Below are 19,822 nucleotides of genomic sequence, written 5' to 3'. Positions count from 1 at the left end.
AATGAAGCTGGATGTCTGTGTCTAATTTTTGCTGTGCAAAAAAAGCCAAAATAGGCCCCTCCCACTCATATTACAACAGTGGGAAGCCTCAGGGAACTGTTTATAGGCAAAATTCAAGCCAGCCATGTGGAAAAAACTAGGCCCCAATAAGTTTTATCACCAAACATATGTAAAAAACGATTAAACATGCCAGCAAACGTTTTAAAATACACTTTTATAAGAGTATGTATCTCTATTAATAAGCCTGATACCAGTCGCTATCACTGCATTTAAGGCTTTACTTACATTAATTCGGTATCAGCAGCATTTTCTAGCAAATTCCATCCCTAGAAAAATATTAACTGCACATACCTTATTGCAGGAAAACCTGCACGCCATTCCCCCTCTGAAGTAACCTCACTCCTCAGAATATGTGAGAACAGCAAAGGATCTTAGTTACTTCTGCTAAGATCATAGAAAACGCAGGCAGATTCTTCTTCTAAATACTGCCTGAGATAAACAGTACACTCCGGTACCATTTAAAAATAACAAACTTTTGATTGAAGAAATAAACAAAGTATAAAACACCACAGTCCTCTTACGACCTCCATCTTAGTTGAGAGTTGCAAGAGAATGACTGGATATGGCAGTGAGTGGAGGAGCTATATAGCAGCTCTGCTGTGGGTGATCCTCTTGCAACTTCCTGTTGGGAAGGAGAATATCCCACAAGTAATGGATGATCCGTGGACTGGATACACTTAACAAGAGAAAGAGTAATAACTTTTACTAGAAGCATTTTTGTTAAAGGGACACTAAAACCATATTTTTTTTTCTTTCATGATTCAGATAGAGCATGCAATTTTAATCAACTTTCTAAATTACTCCTATAATCAAATGTTCTTTGTTCTCTTGGTATCATTATTTGAATAGCAGGGATGTAAAGCTTAGCAGCCGGGCCATTTTTGGTTCAGAACTCTGGATAGCGCTGCCACCAATCAGCAAGTGCTACCCAGGAGCTGAACAAAAAATGGGTTAGCTCCTAAGCTTTACATTTCTGCTGTTCAAATACATATTTTATTTGCTAACTTTACAGTGAAGAAGCAACCCTGAAACTTCTAGTACTTTACTTTTAATCATTCTGTGTTTTTAAAGATATAATCCCCAGATATAATCCCCAAATTCAACCACACTAATCAGCATTGCTTCAGCGCTAAGGGAAAGAGGAAACTCAATACTAATCTTGTATTGTCCAATCAAAAGTATCACTACTTACTGCAGTAGTGGCATCTGAATCACCGTACTAGCATGGCTACTCCAATCAACAAACTCCTATTGGTGCAATACATGTAAATCACTCATTTATATTGTTATAGTGACGCTCATTACTGTGCCTACAGGAATCTGTGTATATTGTATACTGAGACTCAGCCACATTAGTTCATATGAGAGAAAAAAACATTGCTAGTTATAATTAGATTGACAATATTTTCATATAAATGTTTAGTATAGTTCCTTAATTTGACTTTAACATGTAAAGTCGAGGACCTTTTTAGTGGGTGCAAAGGGACACTAAATCCAAAAAAAAATCTGTCATGATTCAGAAAGAGCATGCAATTTTAAGCAACTTTCTAATTTACTCCTATTACATTTTATTCGTTCTCTTGCTAATTTTTATTTGAAAAGCAGGACTGTAAAGCTTAGTAGCCAGCCCATTTTAGGTTCTATATTTTGCCACCAATCAGCAAGTGCAACCTAGGCGCAGATATCAAAAATGGGCCGGCTCCCAAGCTTTGCATTTGTGCTTTTCAAATAAAGATAGAAAGAATAAAGAAAAAATGAATAATAGGAGTAAATTAGAAAGTTGCTTAACATTGCATGATGTATCTGAATCATTAAAGAAAAAATGTGGGTTTAGTATCCCTTTAACATTTTAGCCAATACTAAACTAAAATGATCAAATATTAAAATGTTCCATTTTTATTGCACAAATCACTAAATAAATTTATGTTAAATGATGCAATTAATTTGCGCTTTGGATAGCAGAAAATGATATATTAGAAAAAATGACACTGCCCCCACCTGGCTACTTCATTGATGCTATCCGGCTGGCAAAATTTTCCATGGAGAACACAAATATTACAGGAGTGAGATTTGCCATTACGCTACAGACAGCAAACTGGAAAGCTTAAACTGCTGCTCTAAAGAGACCACAGAATGTTCTAAATACAGAACAATGATTGATTCATTAATTCAGAGTATGAAGAGAGCTGGGCCTCAATCAATTTTTTGCTTGCGTACAATAAACCTCACTGACAAATGGTGCTAGTTAAAGCTCAGCTAGACCTGTCACCAATATGAATAAGCTTCCCAATGAAAATGAACACATCTATTTATAAAAGTGCATTTATTTAAACCTGGATGCTATTATTAATAAAGCAAAAAATTGCTGATTGCTCAAAAACCATGATCAGAATTGGCCACAGCTCCCATGTAACTCTGGAATAACTTAAATTATGCTTACCTGAAAATGTTCTTTTCTTCTGAACGGGGAGAGTCCACAGCTGCATTCATTACTTTTGGGAAATACAGAACCTGGCCACCAGGAGGAGGCAAAGACACCCAAGGCCAAAGGCTTAAATACCTCTCACACTTCCCTCATCCCCCAGTCATTCTGCCAAGGGAACAAGGAATAGTAGGAGAAATATTAGGGTGAAAAAAAGGTGCCAGAAGAACGAATAAAAAATAATTTAAGGCTGCCCACAGAAAAACTGTCGGGGAGCTGTTAACGCTCCCCGTTCAGAAGAAAATTATCAGGTAAGCATAATTTAAGTAAACGGATCGGGAACAAAGAGGTGGCCCATTCTGAAGGCACCACAGCCTGACAACCCGGATACCCGATAAAAAACTACTTCAACAGAAGCAGGAGGAACAAAATATGGAAGAGGACAAGGTCATTACCCATCAATTAGAACCATAAGATCCCAGTTAGAGATCACACTAAATTCTGGACGCTACTGAGCACAAAAGTCTCTGAGGAGACAAAATCCCACTCTCTAGAAGCACCCAAAGAAAAACCTCGCCATGAACAATGGCAAGGAAAACAACAAACAAACTCCCACACCAAATTCTCCCTAACTGAAAGAAGGGGAGAATCAGATAATAAGGTCTGAAGAACCTCCATATACAATCCCTGAAGAATCAGGGACAAAACAGAAAGAGAAGCCCCAAGCATAATTTGAAAAGAGCGGCCACCAGGCTGCAAAAGGACAAAATCCCATAGAAAAATACTCTACCAACAGAGGAGAGCAAGCAAATGAAAAATTCCAGATCACCTCCTACATTGATCCAAAAGGAACCAATGGAAAGCCTTACCAAGAACCGAAGTTCCAGGAGGACAAAGGGACAAAAAGTAGAAGACGACTACTTTCCCATAGACAGCTAACTAGCACAGAGAAACTGAACACCCGTAGGTCAGAAAAAAAGAACAGGAACGGAATAGTAACATCAGTTTACTCCACAACCGAAAGCCGCAGGCTTCCTTCGTTTAGGCAGTCAGACAAAAACGTCCAAACATAGTAACTAGCCAACCGAGTAGCTAGCAAACTTGCACCAGGACATTCCTGGAAAAGAACAAGAGAAAAAACTCAGAAAGCAGGGCGGACCAACTCCCTCCCTACTAGAAAACGAGGTAAGGGAGGACAACACCCTGACCCATAACGAAGAACCAACTACCCGCTAAGGGATAGTTCCCGAATAAACTGCAAGGCCTCCAAACCTAAGTAAGGATCTTTCAGGAGACAAGAGACTAGGTCGATTCCCAAACAGAACAGTAAGAATTTCTGACCCCTACTCCGAGCGAACAGTCCCATCACAGAGGCGACTGTCAATGTCCCCAAGGACAAGACAGATTAAAAAAAATCTAAGCATCGACAAAGCCCGGATATCAGATAACAAATCTCCAGCCATGAGTTCCTAAGGAAAAAAAAAGCAGAAAGAGGCACCGACACCCAGAGAGACTAACTTGGGATCCAGGATACCGATCCTGATTACACCTCAGAAACCCGAAGGGAGGGTACACGGCAGGCAAGAGAAACCCTCTAGCCACAGAACTCCTAGAGACAGATGAGGAAAACTACCTCAGGAGGAGTCAACTGGATAGGCGCAGTAGACCAGAGCCTTCCAAATAGAATGAAAACTAAGAAACAAAAAGGAATATTCCAGTTAAAGAAATTCCCAGGAAAAACTTTCTTCATCTCTCCAGAAGAGAGAAAGAACCGCCCAGTAGGAACAAGGAGATTTCCCCAGGACCGTGAAAACAAGCTTACTACTGAACACTGGACAGATCCAAGACCAATAAATTTGGAAATTAAACTAGCACAAAAGTTGATGCATACCATACCCCCATGGGGTCTAGAACTCTGATCTCTCATGAAGTATCCCAGTGGCTGTCCACTCAGCCCCAAAAGGCTTCTAAGATAACACCCACAAAGTCCAAAGACAAAAGAGGGATCCAAAAAGGATCAGAACTCCATGATTGAGAGAAAATGACAGTCTCGAAAGATCCAGACTGGATCAACCCTCAGACAACCTACAGCTCAAGGAATTAACGAATGAACGAGCATCCTAAAAACTCCCATCAGCTGACGGCAAGAGAGACTGCATGACAATCCCCCAGATCCCTAAGTATACAGGATCAAAAAGAGTATACTGCAAGGACTAAAACGGTCCCTAAGAACTGAGTCTCCACAACCAGACGACTAAAAGCGCTACCCCAAAAGACAAGGGGAAGCAAAAAACACAGCAATCCTCCAAAAGGAGAAGAGAAACACTGGCAATAGAGATCTTAAATCTGACAATCCAATCCACAAGTAGTACCAATAGGGGGGAATAATCACCCCCTACACCTGGTACTGGAGATCTCCATGCAGTCATGCGACCACCCCCCCATTCGAAGGGAGGACTCTAGCTCCTATCCAAAGGACCTCAGGAACTATAAACATACTGCCATAGTAGAATTCAGAATCCCAGGAAACTTGCCAGCCTGTCAGGGTCAAGAACTCAGAACTGGGATTAGATACACAAGCAAAAGACAGTTAGGAGTATGATCCACATCCCTCTCCTCGTCTATCGCTGTTCGCCATCAGAATCAGAAGACTGAGGACCTGGAGGCAAATGAAGACTAAAATCCTCCCAAGCCTCCAGTACCTGCCGCAGCAGTACACGCAGGCGCGTCAGACTGACTCTAAAGGCAAAACTCATCAACGGCGGGGCATCTGAAGGCCCCGATCCTGCCGGCTGTCCCCCTGAAGCCTCAGAGGGAACCGCTCCCCCAGAGGAAAGACCCGCCAGGTAAAGAGGCCCTCAAGAAGCTGTAAATACGCCAATGGCACTAATATGAACATGCACAACCAAGCAGCAACCTCTGGTGGTAAGAAACCTCCTTCCGGAGAAGAGGTAATGGAATTCAGGACAACTGCTTGTGTAGGAACAGAAAATTCCAGGGAACGTGCCTCACGGGACACAGAATCCTCAGAGGCGGGCGGCTCAGAGGTCTCCAATCTCTCCCCAGAGGGAGAAAAGAGCACTTTATTACGTTCCGTAATAGCCATAAGCCCCAACATCTCTACACATAAGCAAACAGAATCATATAACAAACATGATTAAAGTCCCCCACTGCTCAATAACTTCCCTCAGGAGATATTAAACCTTGATTCCATAAAGATAAAGGAGTCCTACTGAGACCCTGTCTTCTATCATTTACATTACATCCACAATGAAAGTAAAATGAAACTGTCAAGTACACTAACCTTGTCACATCATTATATGGTATAAGTGCTGCAGCTATAAGCTCAGCTCACCACACCCTCTGGGTGTGTCTGGGTCTCTGTGACATCATCAGAAGCCATGTTAGTTTTACTGATGAACCTGTTAGTGAAGAAGCCATGTGCTTGTAGCTAAATAAAATTTATCTAAAGTACCTACTGCAAAGTTTTCATGATATGTGCAAGACACATCAGACACAAGGTAACAGCACACAACTGAATGTTCTAATCCTGACTACACAGAGAACATAACAGCTGGCAACAAGGATCTGTGGTCTGACCCTATAATGCCACTTATTGGCACCTTGCCTGTGTTTGCAGCAGACAGACAGATGGGACACATGGGTTGAACAGTTTGAGCTATATTGTACAGCAAATAACATAGGAGCTGATAAGCAATTGGCTGTGTTTCTGACAACTATAGGCTCAGCAGCTTACACTACATTAAGGGACATTCTATCACCAGATAAACCTAATACTAAACCTCTGTGTGACCTGATCTGCCTGTTATCTGACCACTACCTACCTAAGCCTCTAGATATAGCAGAACGCTTTAAGTTTTACACATTCAAGCAATTGCAGCATGAGGACATTAAAACTTATGTGATCAGTTTAAAGAAACTAGCAAGTAGCTGCAGATTTGGGGATTATTTAAACACTGCTTTACGTGATATGTTTGTTATTGGACTCATGGACTGTACAGTAAAAAAGAGACTATTAGCAAAGGATGATTTAACACTAAAGCGTGCTATAGAGATAGCTACAGTCATGGAACTTGCTACTAAAGATGCACAAATGCTCCAGGCCAGCACAGGCAGTTTGTGATAACGAAAAAGAAGTAGATGTTTTTCATACAAGTATGCACCTAAATAAACAGTATCCAGCTAGACAAGAGTCACAGACAGCCTGTTACAGATGTGGTGACACAAATCACACAGCAAATGCCTGCAGGTCTAGGAACAGCACCTGCTATGGGTGTGGGAAGATTGGTCATACAAAGAGAATGAGCAGAAATTCCTTAGACAGAGATAAAAGTAAGAAAGTCAGCAAGTCATGTGCAGCTTTTCATGTGCAAGTAGATACACCACACACTGATTCAGAGGAAGACAAACCATTATACACATTACAGATCTAAAGCCTTGAAAATAAAATTCCAGAACTGCAAGCAGAGGTGAATATAGATGGTAAACCTCTCATTATGGAAGTTGATACAGGAGCAGCAGTCTCTGTTATCACAGCTGCTGATTGGAACCGCCTGGGACTAAGGCAACCAATTGTTCCAACAGCTGTCACCATGCAAACATATTCAAATGAAATAATAAAGCCTATTGGGTGTGTATCACCTACAGTGACATTTAATGGTAAAACTAAAAAGCTACGCCTCTACATTTTACCTAAAGGAGGACCACCCTTGATTGGTAGATCCTGGATCCAAGCATTGGGCATGCCAAAGTTACCACAACAGTTACCGCTTAAACTACTGGACCAAAGTGGCAATTCAAATACTTCTTGGATTAATTCACTAAAGCACAAATATAAGACTGTATTTGATGGGACCCTAGGTTTAGTGAAAGGCAAGTAGATTCAGCTTCACTTAAAAGAAAATGCTATTCCAAAATGTTGTGCCATTTGCACTTAAACCTAAAATTGAAGCAGAACTAGAAAGACTACGAAATCATGGGATTATTGTTCCAGTTTCTAGCAGTGAACGGGCTTCCCCAATAGTTCCTGTCAGAAAAAAAAAACATAATTTATGCTTACCTGATAAATTTATTTCTCTTGTAGTGTATCCAGTCCACGGATCATCCATTACTTGTGGGATATTCTCCTTCCCAACAGGAAGTTGCAAGAGGATCACCCACAGCAGAGCTGCTATATAGCTCCTCCCCTCACTGCCATATCCAGTCATTCGACCGAAACAAGCCGAGAAAGGAGAAACCATAGGGTGCAGTGGTGACTGAAGTTTAATTAAAATTTAGACCTGCCTTAAAAGGACAGGGCGGGCCGTGGACTGGATACACTACAAGAGAAATAAATTTATCAGGTAAGCATAAATTATGTTTTCTCTTGTAGAGTGTATCCAGTCCACGGATCATCCATTACTTGTGGGATACCAATACCAAAGCTAAAGTACACGGATGATGGGAGGGACAAGGCAGGAACTTAAACGGAAGGAACCACTGCCTGTAGAACCTTTCTCCCAAAAACAGCCTCCGAAGAAGCAAAAGTATAAAATTTTTAAAATGTTGAAAAGGTATGAAGCGAAGACCAAGTCGCAGCCTTGCAAATCTGTTCAACAGAGGCCTCATTTTTAAAGGCCCAGGTGGAAGCCACAGCTCTAGTAGAATGAGCTGTAATTCTTTCAGGGGGCTGCTGTCCAGCAGTCTCATATGCTAAATGGATTATACTCCGAAGCCAAAAGGAAAGAGAGGTTGCCGAGGCCTTTTGACCTCTCCTCTGTCCAGAGTAAACAACAAACAGGTTAGATATTTGACGAAAATCTTTAGTAGCCTGCAAGCAAAACTTCAATGCACGGACTACGTCTAGATTATGCAAAAGACGTTCCTTCTTTGAAGAAGGATTAGGGCATAATGATGGAACAACAATCTCTTGATTGATATTCTTGTTAGAAACCACCTTAGGTAAAAACCCAGGTTTTGTACGCAGAACTACTTTATCTGAATGAAAGATCAGATAAGGAGAATCACAATGTAAAGCAGATAACTCCGAGACTCTTCGAGCCGAGGAAATAGCCATCAGAAAAAGAACTTTCCATGATTGAACCCCTTCATTCTATTGATATCAAACTTCTAACGGAACCCCTTGAAGAACTTTAAGAACCAAGTTTAAGCTCCATGGGGGAGCAACAGGTTTAAAAACAGGCTTAATTCTAACTAAAGCCTGACAAAATGCCTGAACGTCTGGAACTTCTGCCAGGCGCTTGTGTAAAAGAATAGACAGAGCAGAAACCTTTAAAGAACTAGCTGATAATCATTTGTCCAAACCCTCTTGGAGGAAGGACAATATTCTAGGAATCCTAACCCTACTCCATGAGAAATTCTTGGATTCAGACCAATGAAGATATTTACGCCATATCTTGTGGTAAATTTTCCTGGTGACAGGTTTTCGTGCCTGTATTAAGGTATCAATTATTGACTCGGAGAAGCCACGCTTTGATAGGATCAAGCGTTCAATCTCCATGCAGTCAGTCTCAGAGAAAGTAGATTCGGATGACTGAAAGGACCTTGTAATAGAAGGTCTTGTCTCAGAGGCAGAGTCCATGGTGGAAGAGATGACATGTCCACTAGGTCTGCATACCAGGTCCTGCGTGGCCACGCAGGCGCTATCAATATCACCGATGCTCTCTCCTGTTTGATTTTGGCAATCAGACGAGGGAGCAGAGGCCCGGTTGAAGAACCAAGGCGCTGCTAGAGCATCTATCAGTGCCGCTTCTGGGTCCCTGGACCTGGATCCGTAACAAGGAAGCTTGGCGTTCTGGCGAGACGCCATGAGATCCAGTTCTGGTTTGCCCCAACGGAGAACCAATTGAGCAAACACCTCCGGATGGAGTTCCCACTCCCCCGGATGAAAAGTCTGACGACTTAGAAAATCCGCCTCCCAGTTCTCTACCCCTGGGATATGGATCGCTGACAGGTGGCAAGAGTGAGTCTCTGCCCAGCGAATTATCTTGGAGACTTCTGACATCGCTAGGGAACTCCTGGTCCCCCCTTGATGGTTGATGTAAGCCACAGTCGTGATGTTGTCCGACTGAAATCTGATGAACCTCAGTGTTGCTAACTGAGGCCAAGCTAGAAGAGCATTGAATATTGCTCTTAACTCCAGAATATTTATTGGGAGGAGTTTCTCCTCCTGAGTCCATGAACCCTGAGCCTTAGGGAGTTCCAGACTGCACCCCAACCTAGAAGGCTGGCATCTGTTGTTACAATGGTCCAATCTGGCCTGCGAAAGGTCATACCTTTGGACAGGTGGACCCGAGATAACCACCAGAGAAGAGAATCTCTGGTTTCCTGATCCAGATTTAGTAGAGGGGACAAATCTGTGTAATCCCCATTCCACTGACTGAGCATGCATAATTGCAGCGGTCTGAGATGTAGGCGCGTAAATGGCACTATGTCCATCGCCGCTACCATTAAGCCGATTACTTCCATGCACTGAGCCACCGTGGGGCACGGAATGGAGTGAAGAACACGGCAAGCATTTAGAAGTTTTGATAACCTGGACTCCGTCAGGTAAATTTTCATTTCTATAGAATCTATCAGTCCCTAGGAAGGAAACCCTTGTGAGAGGAGATAGAGAACTCTTTTCTTCGTTCACTTTCCACCCATGCGAACTCAGAAATGCCAGAACTATCTCTGTATGAGACTTGGCAATTTGAAAGCTTGACGCCTGTATCAGAATGTCGTCTAGGTAAGGAGCCACCGCTATGCCTCGCGGTCTTAGAACCGCCAGAAGTGAGCCCAGAACCTTTGTAAAAATTCTTGGGGCTGTAGCCAACCCGAATGGAAGAGCTACAAACTGGTAATGCCTGTCTAGAAAGGCAAACCTCAGGAACCGATGATGATTCTTGTGAATCGGAATGTGAAGGTAGGCATCCTTTAAGTCCACTGTGGTCATGTACTGACCCTCTTGGATCATGGGTAAAATGGTTCGAATAGTTTCCATCTTGAATGATGAAACTCTGAGGAATTTGTTTAGGATCCTTAAATCCAAAATTGGTCTGAAGGTTCCCTCTTTTTTGGGAACCACAAACAGATTTGAATAAAACCCCTGTCCTTGTTCCGTCCGCTGAACTGGATGTATCACTCCCATTACAAGGAGGTCTTGCACGCAGCTTAGGAATGCCTCTTTCTTTATCTGGTTTGCAGATAATCTTGAAAGGTGAAATCTCCCTTGTGGGGGAGAAGCTTTGAAGTCCAGAAGATATCCCTGAGATATGATCTCCAACGCCCAGGGATCCTGAACATCTCCTGCCCACGCCTGGGCGAAGAGAAAAAGTCTGCCCCCTACTAGATCCGTTGTCTGATAGGGGGCCGCTCCTTCATGCTGTCTTGGAGGCAGCAGCAGGCTTTCTGGCCTGCTTGCCCTTGTTCCAGGACTGGGTAGGTTTCCAGGCCTGCTTAGATTGAGCAAAAGTTCCCTCTTGTTTTGAAGTAGAGGGAGCTGATCCTGCACCTGCCTTGAAGTTTCGAAAGGCACGAAAATTAGACTGTTTGGCCCTTGATTTGGCCCTGTCCTGAGGAAGGGTATGACCCTTACCTCCAGTAATGTCAGCAATAATTTCTTTCAAACCAGGTCCGAATAAGGTCTGCCCCTTGAAAGGAATGTTGAGTAATTTAGAGTCACATCAGCTGACCAGGATTTAAGCCATAGCGCCCTGCGCGCCTGGATGGCGAATCCGGAATTCTTAGCCGTTAGTTTAGTCAAATGAACAATGGCATCAGAAACAAATGAGTTAGCTAGCTTAAGTGTTCTAAGCTTGTCAATAATTTCAGTCAATGGAGCTGTATGGATGGCCTCTTCCAGGGCCTCAAACCAGAACGCCGCCGCAGCAGTGACAGGCACAATGCATGCAAGGGGCTGTAAAATAAAACCTTGTTGAATAAACATTTTCTTAAGGTAACCCTCTAATTTTTTATCCATTGGATCTGAAAAAGCACAACTGTCCTCAACCGGGATAGTGGTACGCTTTGCTAAAGTAGAAACTGCTCCCTCCACCTTAGGGACTGTCTGCCATAAGTCCCGTGTAGTGGCATCTATTGGAAACATTTTTCTAAATATAGGAGGTGGGGAAAAGGGCACACCGGGTCTATCCCACTCCTTACTAATAATTTCTGTAAGCCTTTTAGGTATTGGAAAAACATCAGTACTCACCGGCACTGCATAGTATTTATCCAGCCTACACAATTTCTCTGGCACTGCAATTGTGTCACAGTCATTCAGATCAGCTAATACCTCCCCAAGCAATACACGGAGGTTCTCAAGCTTAAATTTAAAATGAGAAATCTCTGAATCAGGTCTCCCCGATTCAGAGACGTCACCCACAGACTGAAGCTCTCCGTCCTCAGGTTCTGCATATGTTTGTGATGCAGTATCAGACATGGCTCTTACAGCATCTACGCGCTCTGTATCTCGTCTAACCCCCGAGCTATCGCGCTTGCCTCTCAATTCAGGCAATCTGGCTAATACCTGTGACAGGGTATTATTCATGATTGCAGCCATGTCCTGCAAAGTAATCGCTATGTCCCTGATGTACTTGGCGCCATATTAGCGTGCGTCCCTCGAGCGGGAGGCGAAGGGTCCGACACATGGGGAGAGTTAGTCGGCATAACTTCCCCCTCGACAGACCCCTCTGGTGACAATTCTTTTATAGATAAAGACTGATCTTTACTGTTTAAGGTGAAATCAATACATTTAGTACACATTCTCCTATGGGGCTCCACCATGGCTTTTAAACATAATGAACAAGTAGTTTCCTCTGTGTCAGACATGTTTGTACAGACTAGCAATGAGACTAGAAAGCTTGGATAACACTTTAAACCAAGTTAACAAGCAATATAAAAAACGTTACTGTGCCTTTAAGAGAAACAAATTTTGGCAAAATTTGAAATAACAGTGAAAAAAGGCAGTTACACTAACGAAATTTTTACAGTGTATGTAACAAGTTAGCAGAGCATTGCACCCACTTGCAAATGGATGATTAACCCCTTAATACCAAAAACGGAATAATAAATGACAAAACGTTTTTAAACACAGTCACAACAACTGCCACAGGTCTACTGTGGTTGTTACCCTCCTCAAACACGACTTTTGAAGCCTTTTGAGCCCTTCAGAGATGTCCTGTATCATGCAGAAGGAAGCTGAGTGTCTGTCTGTAATTTTAGCTGCGCAGAAAAGCGCTAAAATAGGCCCCTCCCACTCATATTACAACAGTGGAAAGCCTCAGGAAACTGTTTCTAGGCAAAAATCAAGCCAGCCATGTGGAGAAAAAACTGGGCCCCAATAAGTTTTGTCACCAAACATATATTAAAACGATTAACATGCCAGCAAACGTTTTATATTACACTTTTATAAGAGTATGTATCTCTGTTAATAAGCCTGATACCAGTCGCTATTATATCACTGCATTTAGGCTTAACTTACATTAATCCGGTATCAGCAGCATTTTTCTAGCAAATTCCATCCCTAGAAATATGTTAACTGCACATACCTTATTGCAGGAAAACAGAAAACAATGGATCTTAGTTACTTCTGCTAAGATCATAGAAATCACAGGCAGATTCTTCTTCTAATGCTGCCTTTGATAAAACAGTACACTCCGGTACCATTTAAAAATAACAAACTTTTGATTGAAGTTAAGAACCTAACTATAATACACCACTCTCCTCTTACTACGTCCATCTTTGTTGAGAGTTGCAAGAGAATGACTGGATATGGCAGTGAGGGGAGGAGTTATATAGCAGCTCTGCTGTGGGTGATCCTCTTGCAACTTCCTGTTGGGAAGGAGAATATCCCACAAGTAATGGATGATCCGTGGACTGGATACACTTAAGAGAAATGGGGACATTCGCATCTGTGGAGATTTCAGAGTGGGCCTTAACCCTCAAATACTTGTGGATCAGTATCCTTTACCACAGATTGAAGAATTGTTTAGTTCTCTGACAGGGGGTGAAAAATTTACAAAAATTGACTTGCATCAAGCGTACTTACAGTTAGAGGTACATCCATACTCTAGACACCTGTTAACTATCAACACTCACAAAGGACTTGGGATATACATGGATGGTGTTTGGAATTGCCCCATCACCTGCAGTGTGGCAACAGATAATGGATGAGATCCTGGCAGGTATTCCACATACCCACTGTATGTTAGATGACATGCTTATCACTGGTGAAAATGATGCTGCTCATAAAGCCAATGTTGAAGCTGTTTTACAGCGCCTACAGGAATTCGGACTGAAAGTTAACATGGAGAAGTGCGAGTTCTTCCGCGAGAGTTTAGAATATTGTGCACATGTAGTGGATAAGACTGGTCTCCATGCAACTGCTGAAAAAGTGAAAGTGCTGGTTCATGCTCCCACCCCTGTTAATGTATCTCAGCTACGTTCTTATTTGGGGTTGCTCAATTACTATCAAAGATTTTTATCAAATTTGGCTCATTTACTATATCCACTACACCGCCTTTTAGATAGTAAAAACCAGTGGGCCTGGACTGACTTATGTACACAAGCATTTGAATTTTTTAGAACTTCCTGATATTCACCGTCTTGTGCAGGCTTTGGTCCATATCAAGCCTGTCATTAAATCAATCTCTCCTCCTTGGAGTCTTAATTTGGTTTTGAAGGCTTTACAGGCTCCTCCTTTTGAGCCTATGCATTCTTTGGATATTAAACTACTTTCTTGGAAAGTGTTGTTCCTTTTGGCTCTCTCTTCTGCTAGAAGAGTTTCCGAATTATCTGTTCTTTCTTGTGAGTCTCCTTTTCTGATTTTCCATCCGTATAAGGCAGTTTTGCGGACTTCATTTAAAATGTTTTACCTAACGTTGTGAATTCTAACAACATTAATAGGGAAATTGTTGTTCCCTCTGTGTCCTAATCCTAAGAATTCTTTGGAGAGACCCTTACATTCTCTGGATGTTGTAAGAGCTTTGAAATATTACGTTGAAGCTACTAAAGATTTCAGGAATACTTCTAGGGATTTCTTGTCTTTTCTCGTTCTAGGAAAGGTCAGAAAGCTTCAGCCATTTCCTTGGCATCCTGGTTAAAGCTTTTGATTCATCAGGCTTATTTGGAGTCGGGTCAGGCCCCGCCTCAGAGAATCACAGCTCATTCTACTAGATCAGTTTCCACTTCGTGGGCTTTTAAGAATGAAGCTTCAGTTGATCAGATTTGCAAAGCAGCAACTTGGTCTTTACATACATTTACTAAATTCTACCGTTTTGATGTATTTGCCTCTTTGGAAGCAATTTTTGGTAGAAAAGTTCTTCAGGCAGCTGTTTGATTCCTCTGCTTATGTTTTAAGTTATTTCTTTTAAATTTTTGGATGGATTTAATTTTTCAGCGGAAAAATAGCTGTTTTTATTTGTATCCCTCCCTCTCTAGTGCCTCTACTGTGGAGTACCATATCTTGGGGATATAGATAGAGAGATGATAGAGAGATGATAGAGAGATGATAGAGAGATGATAGAGAGATGATAGAGAGATGATAGAGAGATGATAGAGAGATGATAGAGAGATGATAGAGAGATGATAGAGAGATGATAGAGAGATGATAGAGAGATGATAGAGAGATGATAGAGAGATGATAGAGAGATGATAGAGAGATGATAGAGAGATGATAGAGAGATGATAGAGAGATGATAGAGAGATGATAGAGAGATGATAGAGAGATGATAGAGAGATGATAGAGAGATGATAGAGAGATGATAGAGAGATGATAGAGAGATGATAGAGAGATGATAGAGAGATGATAGAGAGATGATAGAGAGATGATAGAGAGATGATAGAGAGATGATAGAGAGATGATAGAGAGATGATAGAGATGTATATATATATATATATATATATATATATATATATATATATATATATACACACACACACACATATAGATATATATATATATACACATATAGATATATACACATATAGATATATACACATATAGATATATACACATATAGATATATACACATATAGATATATATATATATATACACATATAGATATATATATATATATATATACACATATAGATATATATATATATATATATATATATATACACATATAGATATATATATATATATATATATATATATATATATATACACATATAGATATATATATATATATATACATATAGATATATATATATATATATATATACACATATAGATAGATATATATATATATATATATATATATATATATATATATATATATATATATATATATATATACACACACACACATACAACAGCATTTATATATTCCCTTTTATAATTTAAATTTAATAGTATAGTATGTAAATTTAAAATGTGGATGGACTCTGGGGTTTTGTATACCTCTTGAATTGTAATATTATAATACTGAATAAATATATTTAAACTATTTTAGTACTGTTTATTTCCTTATCTCTTCAACATGCTTCATCAATGCTGACCATAATAAAGTTTATAAGCAGCTATTTTTTTAGTAATTTCATATACTCAAGACATTATTGCATCTTATAATTACCTTGGCGTATAATTTCCTAAGCTATATTCTTTATATTGATTTACAAGTAACCAGTATTTTTAGAAGGTTTTTCATGCTTATAAACTTGTTCAGGATTGAATATCTGGACAAGCGACTTTTGCCCATTTTAAATAACATTTGCATATTTCTTAACAATATTATTAATTAAAAAAAAAAAAAGGAAAATAAGCACTGCATAATCACTTTTAGGCAACTAAAAATCGTCAGCTACACATAATGCTTGTCGTAAATGTTTTTTTCATAAATGTTCCCTTTTTAATGAATTGCAATTAAAACAGTTCAGATACAAATAAGTGCAATGTTTAATAAGCAATACAGATGCAATACACTCACCATGCCATTCTTCTTATGGTAATAGCTAAGAACTGGAAAACGTCCACCATGGCGAAACATTGCAACCTTTCGAAGAGAATCATCATCTAAAGATTTAGGAACGATAACAAGTGGAGGGTATGTGGGGCAAACAGAAAAATCTGAATTAACTTCGCTCAGCCTCCAGTCCCCAGTCTGAAAGGTAAGACATTTTAGATTAGATAAATGGATCATATATGACTTATTCATTACTACAAATGTATAGTTCTCTTTCCAACAATGAAGCATTACAAGCAACACACATAACATGAGGAAAGGTCATGGAAATATCAGTTTGTGATTTTTCTCCAAAATTTAAGTATCAAATACGAGAAACCAAAATGGACATTGTTTAGTTACATGTACAAAATTGCAAGCTTCCTAACAGGATTTCCACATCCTTAATTCCAATGTGAAAGTAAACATCTACAAATTAAAATAAAACAAACTCATTGCGGTTATTAGACTCCAAGTGGACCAGTGGAAATGTCATTAAAAATATTAGCACAAAAATCATTTTAATGAAGAAAATGAACATTCATAGCCAATATAGGGCCAGATTACGTGTGGTGCATCGGATGTACAGCTTGTATTACAAGTTTAACAGGACCTCAGAGCTATGGTTAACGGTTTTGCAAAATACATTTAAAAGTAAAGTTACGCTCAGTATAACAAACTACCTAATGAAAATAATTAAAAACAATTATTGCAAAAAAAGTTATAGGGGCTGAATGATATGAGGTCTCAGGCAGGCAAGGGGCTTTAACCCTTTGAGTGCTAATGACGGCTCTGAGCCGTCACAGAGTTTCCCACTTTGGTGCTAATGACGGCTCAGAGCTGTCACTAGCACTCTCCCACCTTGAGGGAGATCTGGGGGCTCCCACCCACTCCTTCCCCCGGCGATCGTGCCTGTAGAGTGACAGGCATCGCCGGGGCTTCCCGTTTTGCATGGTGATGTCAGGCGCAATAAACGTCATGACGTCACCGCGCAACTTTATTTATGCTTAACAATGTTAAGTATAGGAGCAGGGGGCATGCTGCTTAGAAGCCTGTATCTCGGGCATCTAAGCAGCTACAGACCCCCCCAAGACCCACCATTGGAAAGGTAATCACCTAACCTTTCCAACAGTGTAAGTCTTGGGGGTCTGAAAAAAAAAATTACAAAAAAATTGTTCAAAAAATAAAAAAACTTAAAAAAATTCTTAGCACCCAGGTGGGAAAGTGCTTATCACTCAAATGGTTAAAAGAACAGTCTAGTCCAAAATAAACTTTCATGATTCAGATAGGACATGTAATTTTAAGCAACTTTCCAATTTACTTTTATCACCAGTTTTGCTTTGTTCTCATGGTATTCTTAGTTGAAAGCTAAACCTAGGAGTTTCATATGCTAATTTCTTAGACCTTGAAGGCTGTCTCTTATCTGAATGCATTTTGATCATTTTTCACCACTAGAGGGTGTTAGTTCATGTGCATCATATAGATAATACTGTGCTCACTCACGTGGAGTTACCAAGGAGTCAGCACTGACTGGCTAAAATGCAAGTCTGCCAAAGGACTGAAATAAGGGGGCAGTTTGCAGAGGCTTAGATACAAGATAATCACAGATGTAAAAAGTGTATTAATATAACTGTGTTGGTTATGAAAAACTAGGGAATGGGGGTCTCTCTCTCTAAAGCTGACATTACCCAATTGGCTGAGGGTAAAGTCCGATGTAACATGATAAATCTTGTCAGAGTGCATTGAGTCATCAAATTAAACACATATACATACATACACACACACACTTACCAGAAGTCCCAGTTTGACTGGGATTGTCCCTGTTTGGAGGCGTTGTCCCAGAGCCCCACCTGATTGTTCATTCTGTCCCAGTCATAGAGTTGCCACCCAGCAGGTGCCGGAATGAGTAAAATAGCGGCAATGCAAAAGCCTCTTTTTTTAAAAAATTCCAACTGTGCACAATCTGCGTCAGTCCGTGCCAGTGACGTCATTTCATCGGGCTGTGTGTGTCCATGCTGTCTCTTGTCTGCCTCTGATGTGGCTGTGCTGCAAGACTTGCTGGTAAGAATACCTTGCTGAGGTTAAAAATGTTGCTAGCAATGTAACTGTGGTGTCTACGCTTGCCCACCCATTTTGACCATACAGCTGTCAGAGTAGTTTGCTTTCACTACGCTTAACTACCCATGTTCCCTATGGTACATCAAACTGACTCCTAATGTGTTGATTGCGTAGCTCCTTTAATTGTACCCGTGCATCTGTAAATGCTTTACTACTTTTAGTAAGATGGTTGGGGTAAATAAAATACAGACGACAGTTATCAATCTCGTTCAGTAACTTGTGCAGTGTTGCTCAAAGTTTTGAAGTTCTACACTCTAACGTACCTACGTGTGAAATATAGGTCCACTTTACTCAAAGTGAAAGATTATCATTGTGGGTATTTGCACTGCAGCCCGTTAAGTCACATTATTTTAGTTTACCTCCCTGTTCTCATTTACATGTCTTGAAGGGATTGGTTTGTTTGACCTATGTATCTGCAAAGGTTTGCCAATTTGCACATGAATTGTGTTTATTTCTTGGAACATATGAAAGACACGTTTAACAAGATACAAATGTTTATATCTCTAACTGGAAAATTAGTTCCAGCCGGCAATCACCACGTCCCTTGAACACACACGCATTGACCACGCCCCTGACCACACACCCACTGATACCGCGCCAGGTGGTCCCAGTTTCACCTCTAAAAATTATGGTAAGCCTATATATAAATCCTAAACAGCATTATAAACCTAATAATATAGATTGTATCATCATCAAACTAAGTTTAATGAGCAAAAACGTTTTTTTACTTGCATTTTTCTGCAAATCAGTTCTCTGCATTGTTAGCATGTTAGATAATATTGGGTCTGCGCCCATTCTATGCATTTCAATCTGCAGTGATTAATAAGCAGTTAGGCACCTTCACCTCAAGCAGCTGGACAGGAAGATAATAGGGAAGTGGCTACTAAAACTTGTTGCTCGATAGCTAATGTCTGTTCTGTGTACACATATCAATTTCAGACCTGTTAAGTTGCATAACTTTACTGCAAAACAAGCGGACAGCTCCACCTACTGGCTATTTTAATAAGTGCACATGACTGAAAAAAAAGGTTATTCTAAAACGGCGCAAATTGAACCGGCGTAAAAAGAGGGCTGTATGTATGTATGTATGTATGTATATATGTATATATATATATATATATATATATATATATATATATATATATATATATATATATATATATACACACATATGTATACACACACACACACACACATATAAACACACGATGCACTGTAATTCACACATCTTCACTATCTTTTTTGCCTCTACCTGGGGGGTTTAAGGGGAACGAATCC

General features: G+C 40.3%; 1 protein-coding gene across 1 annotated transcript in view; it reads right to left on the bottom strand.

Moving 5' to 3' along the window:
* MTMR9 (myotubularin related protein 9) overlaps positions 1-19,822 on the bottom strand; it is a 200,848-nt gene that overhangs the window by 130,999 nt on the left and 50,027 nt on the right. The window contains exon 4 of the mRNA XM_053709540.1: positions 16,412-16,585. Within this exon, the coding sequence (XP_053565515.1) occupies positions 16,412-16,585 (174 nt within the window). The remainder of the gene's footprint in view (positions 1-16,411; positions 16,586-19,822) is intronic.

This window comes from Bombina bombina, chromosome 4, assembly GCF_027579735.1.
Source record: "Bombina bombina isolate aBomBom1 chromosome 4, aBomBom1.pri, whole genome shotgun sequence".
Taxonomy (NCBI): Eukaryota; Metazoa; Chordata; class Amphibia; order Anura; family Bombinatoridae; genus Bombina; species Bombina bombina.
This window is presented reverse-complemented; position numbering and strand designations above follow the sequence as displayed.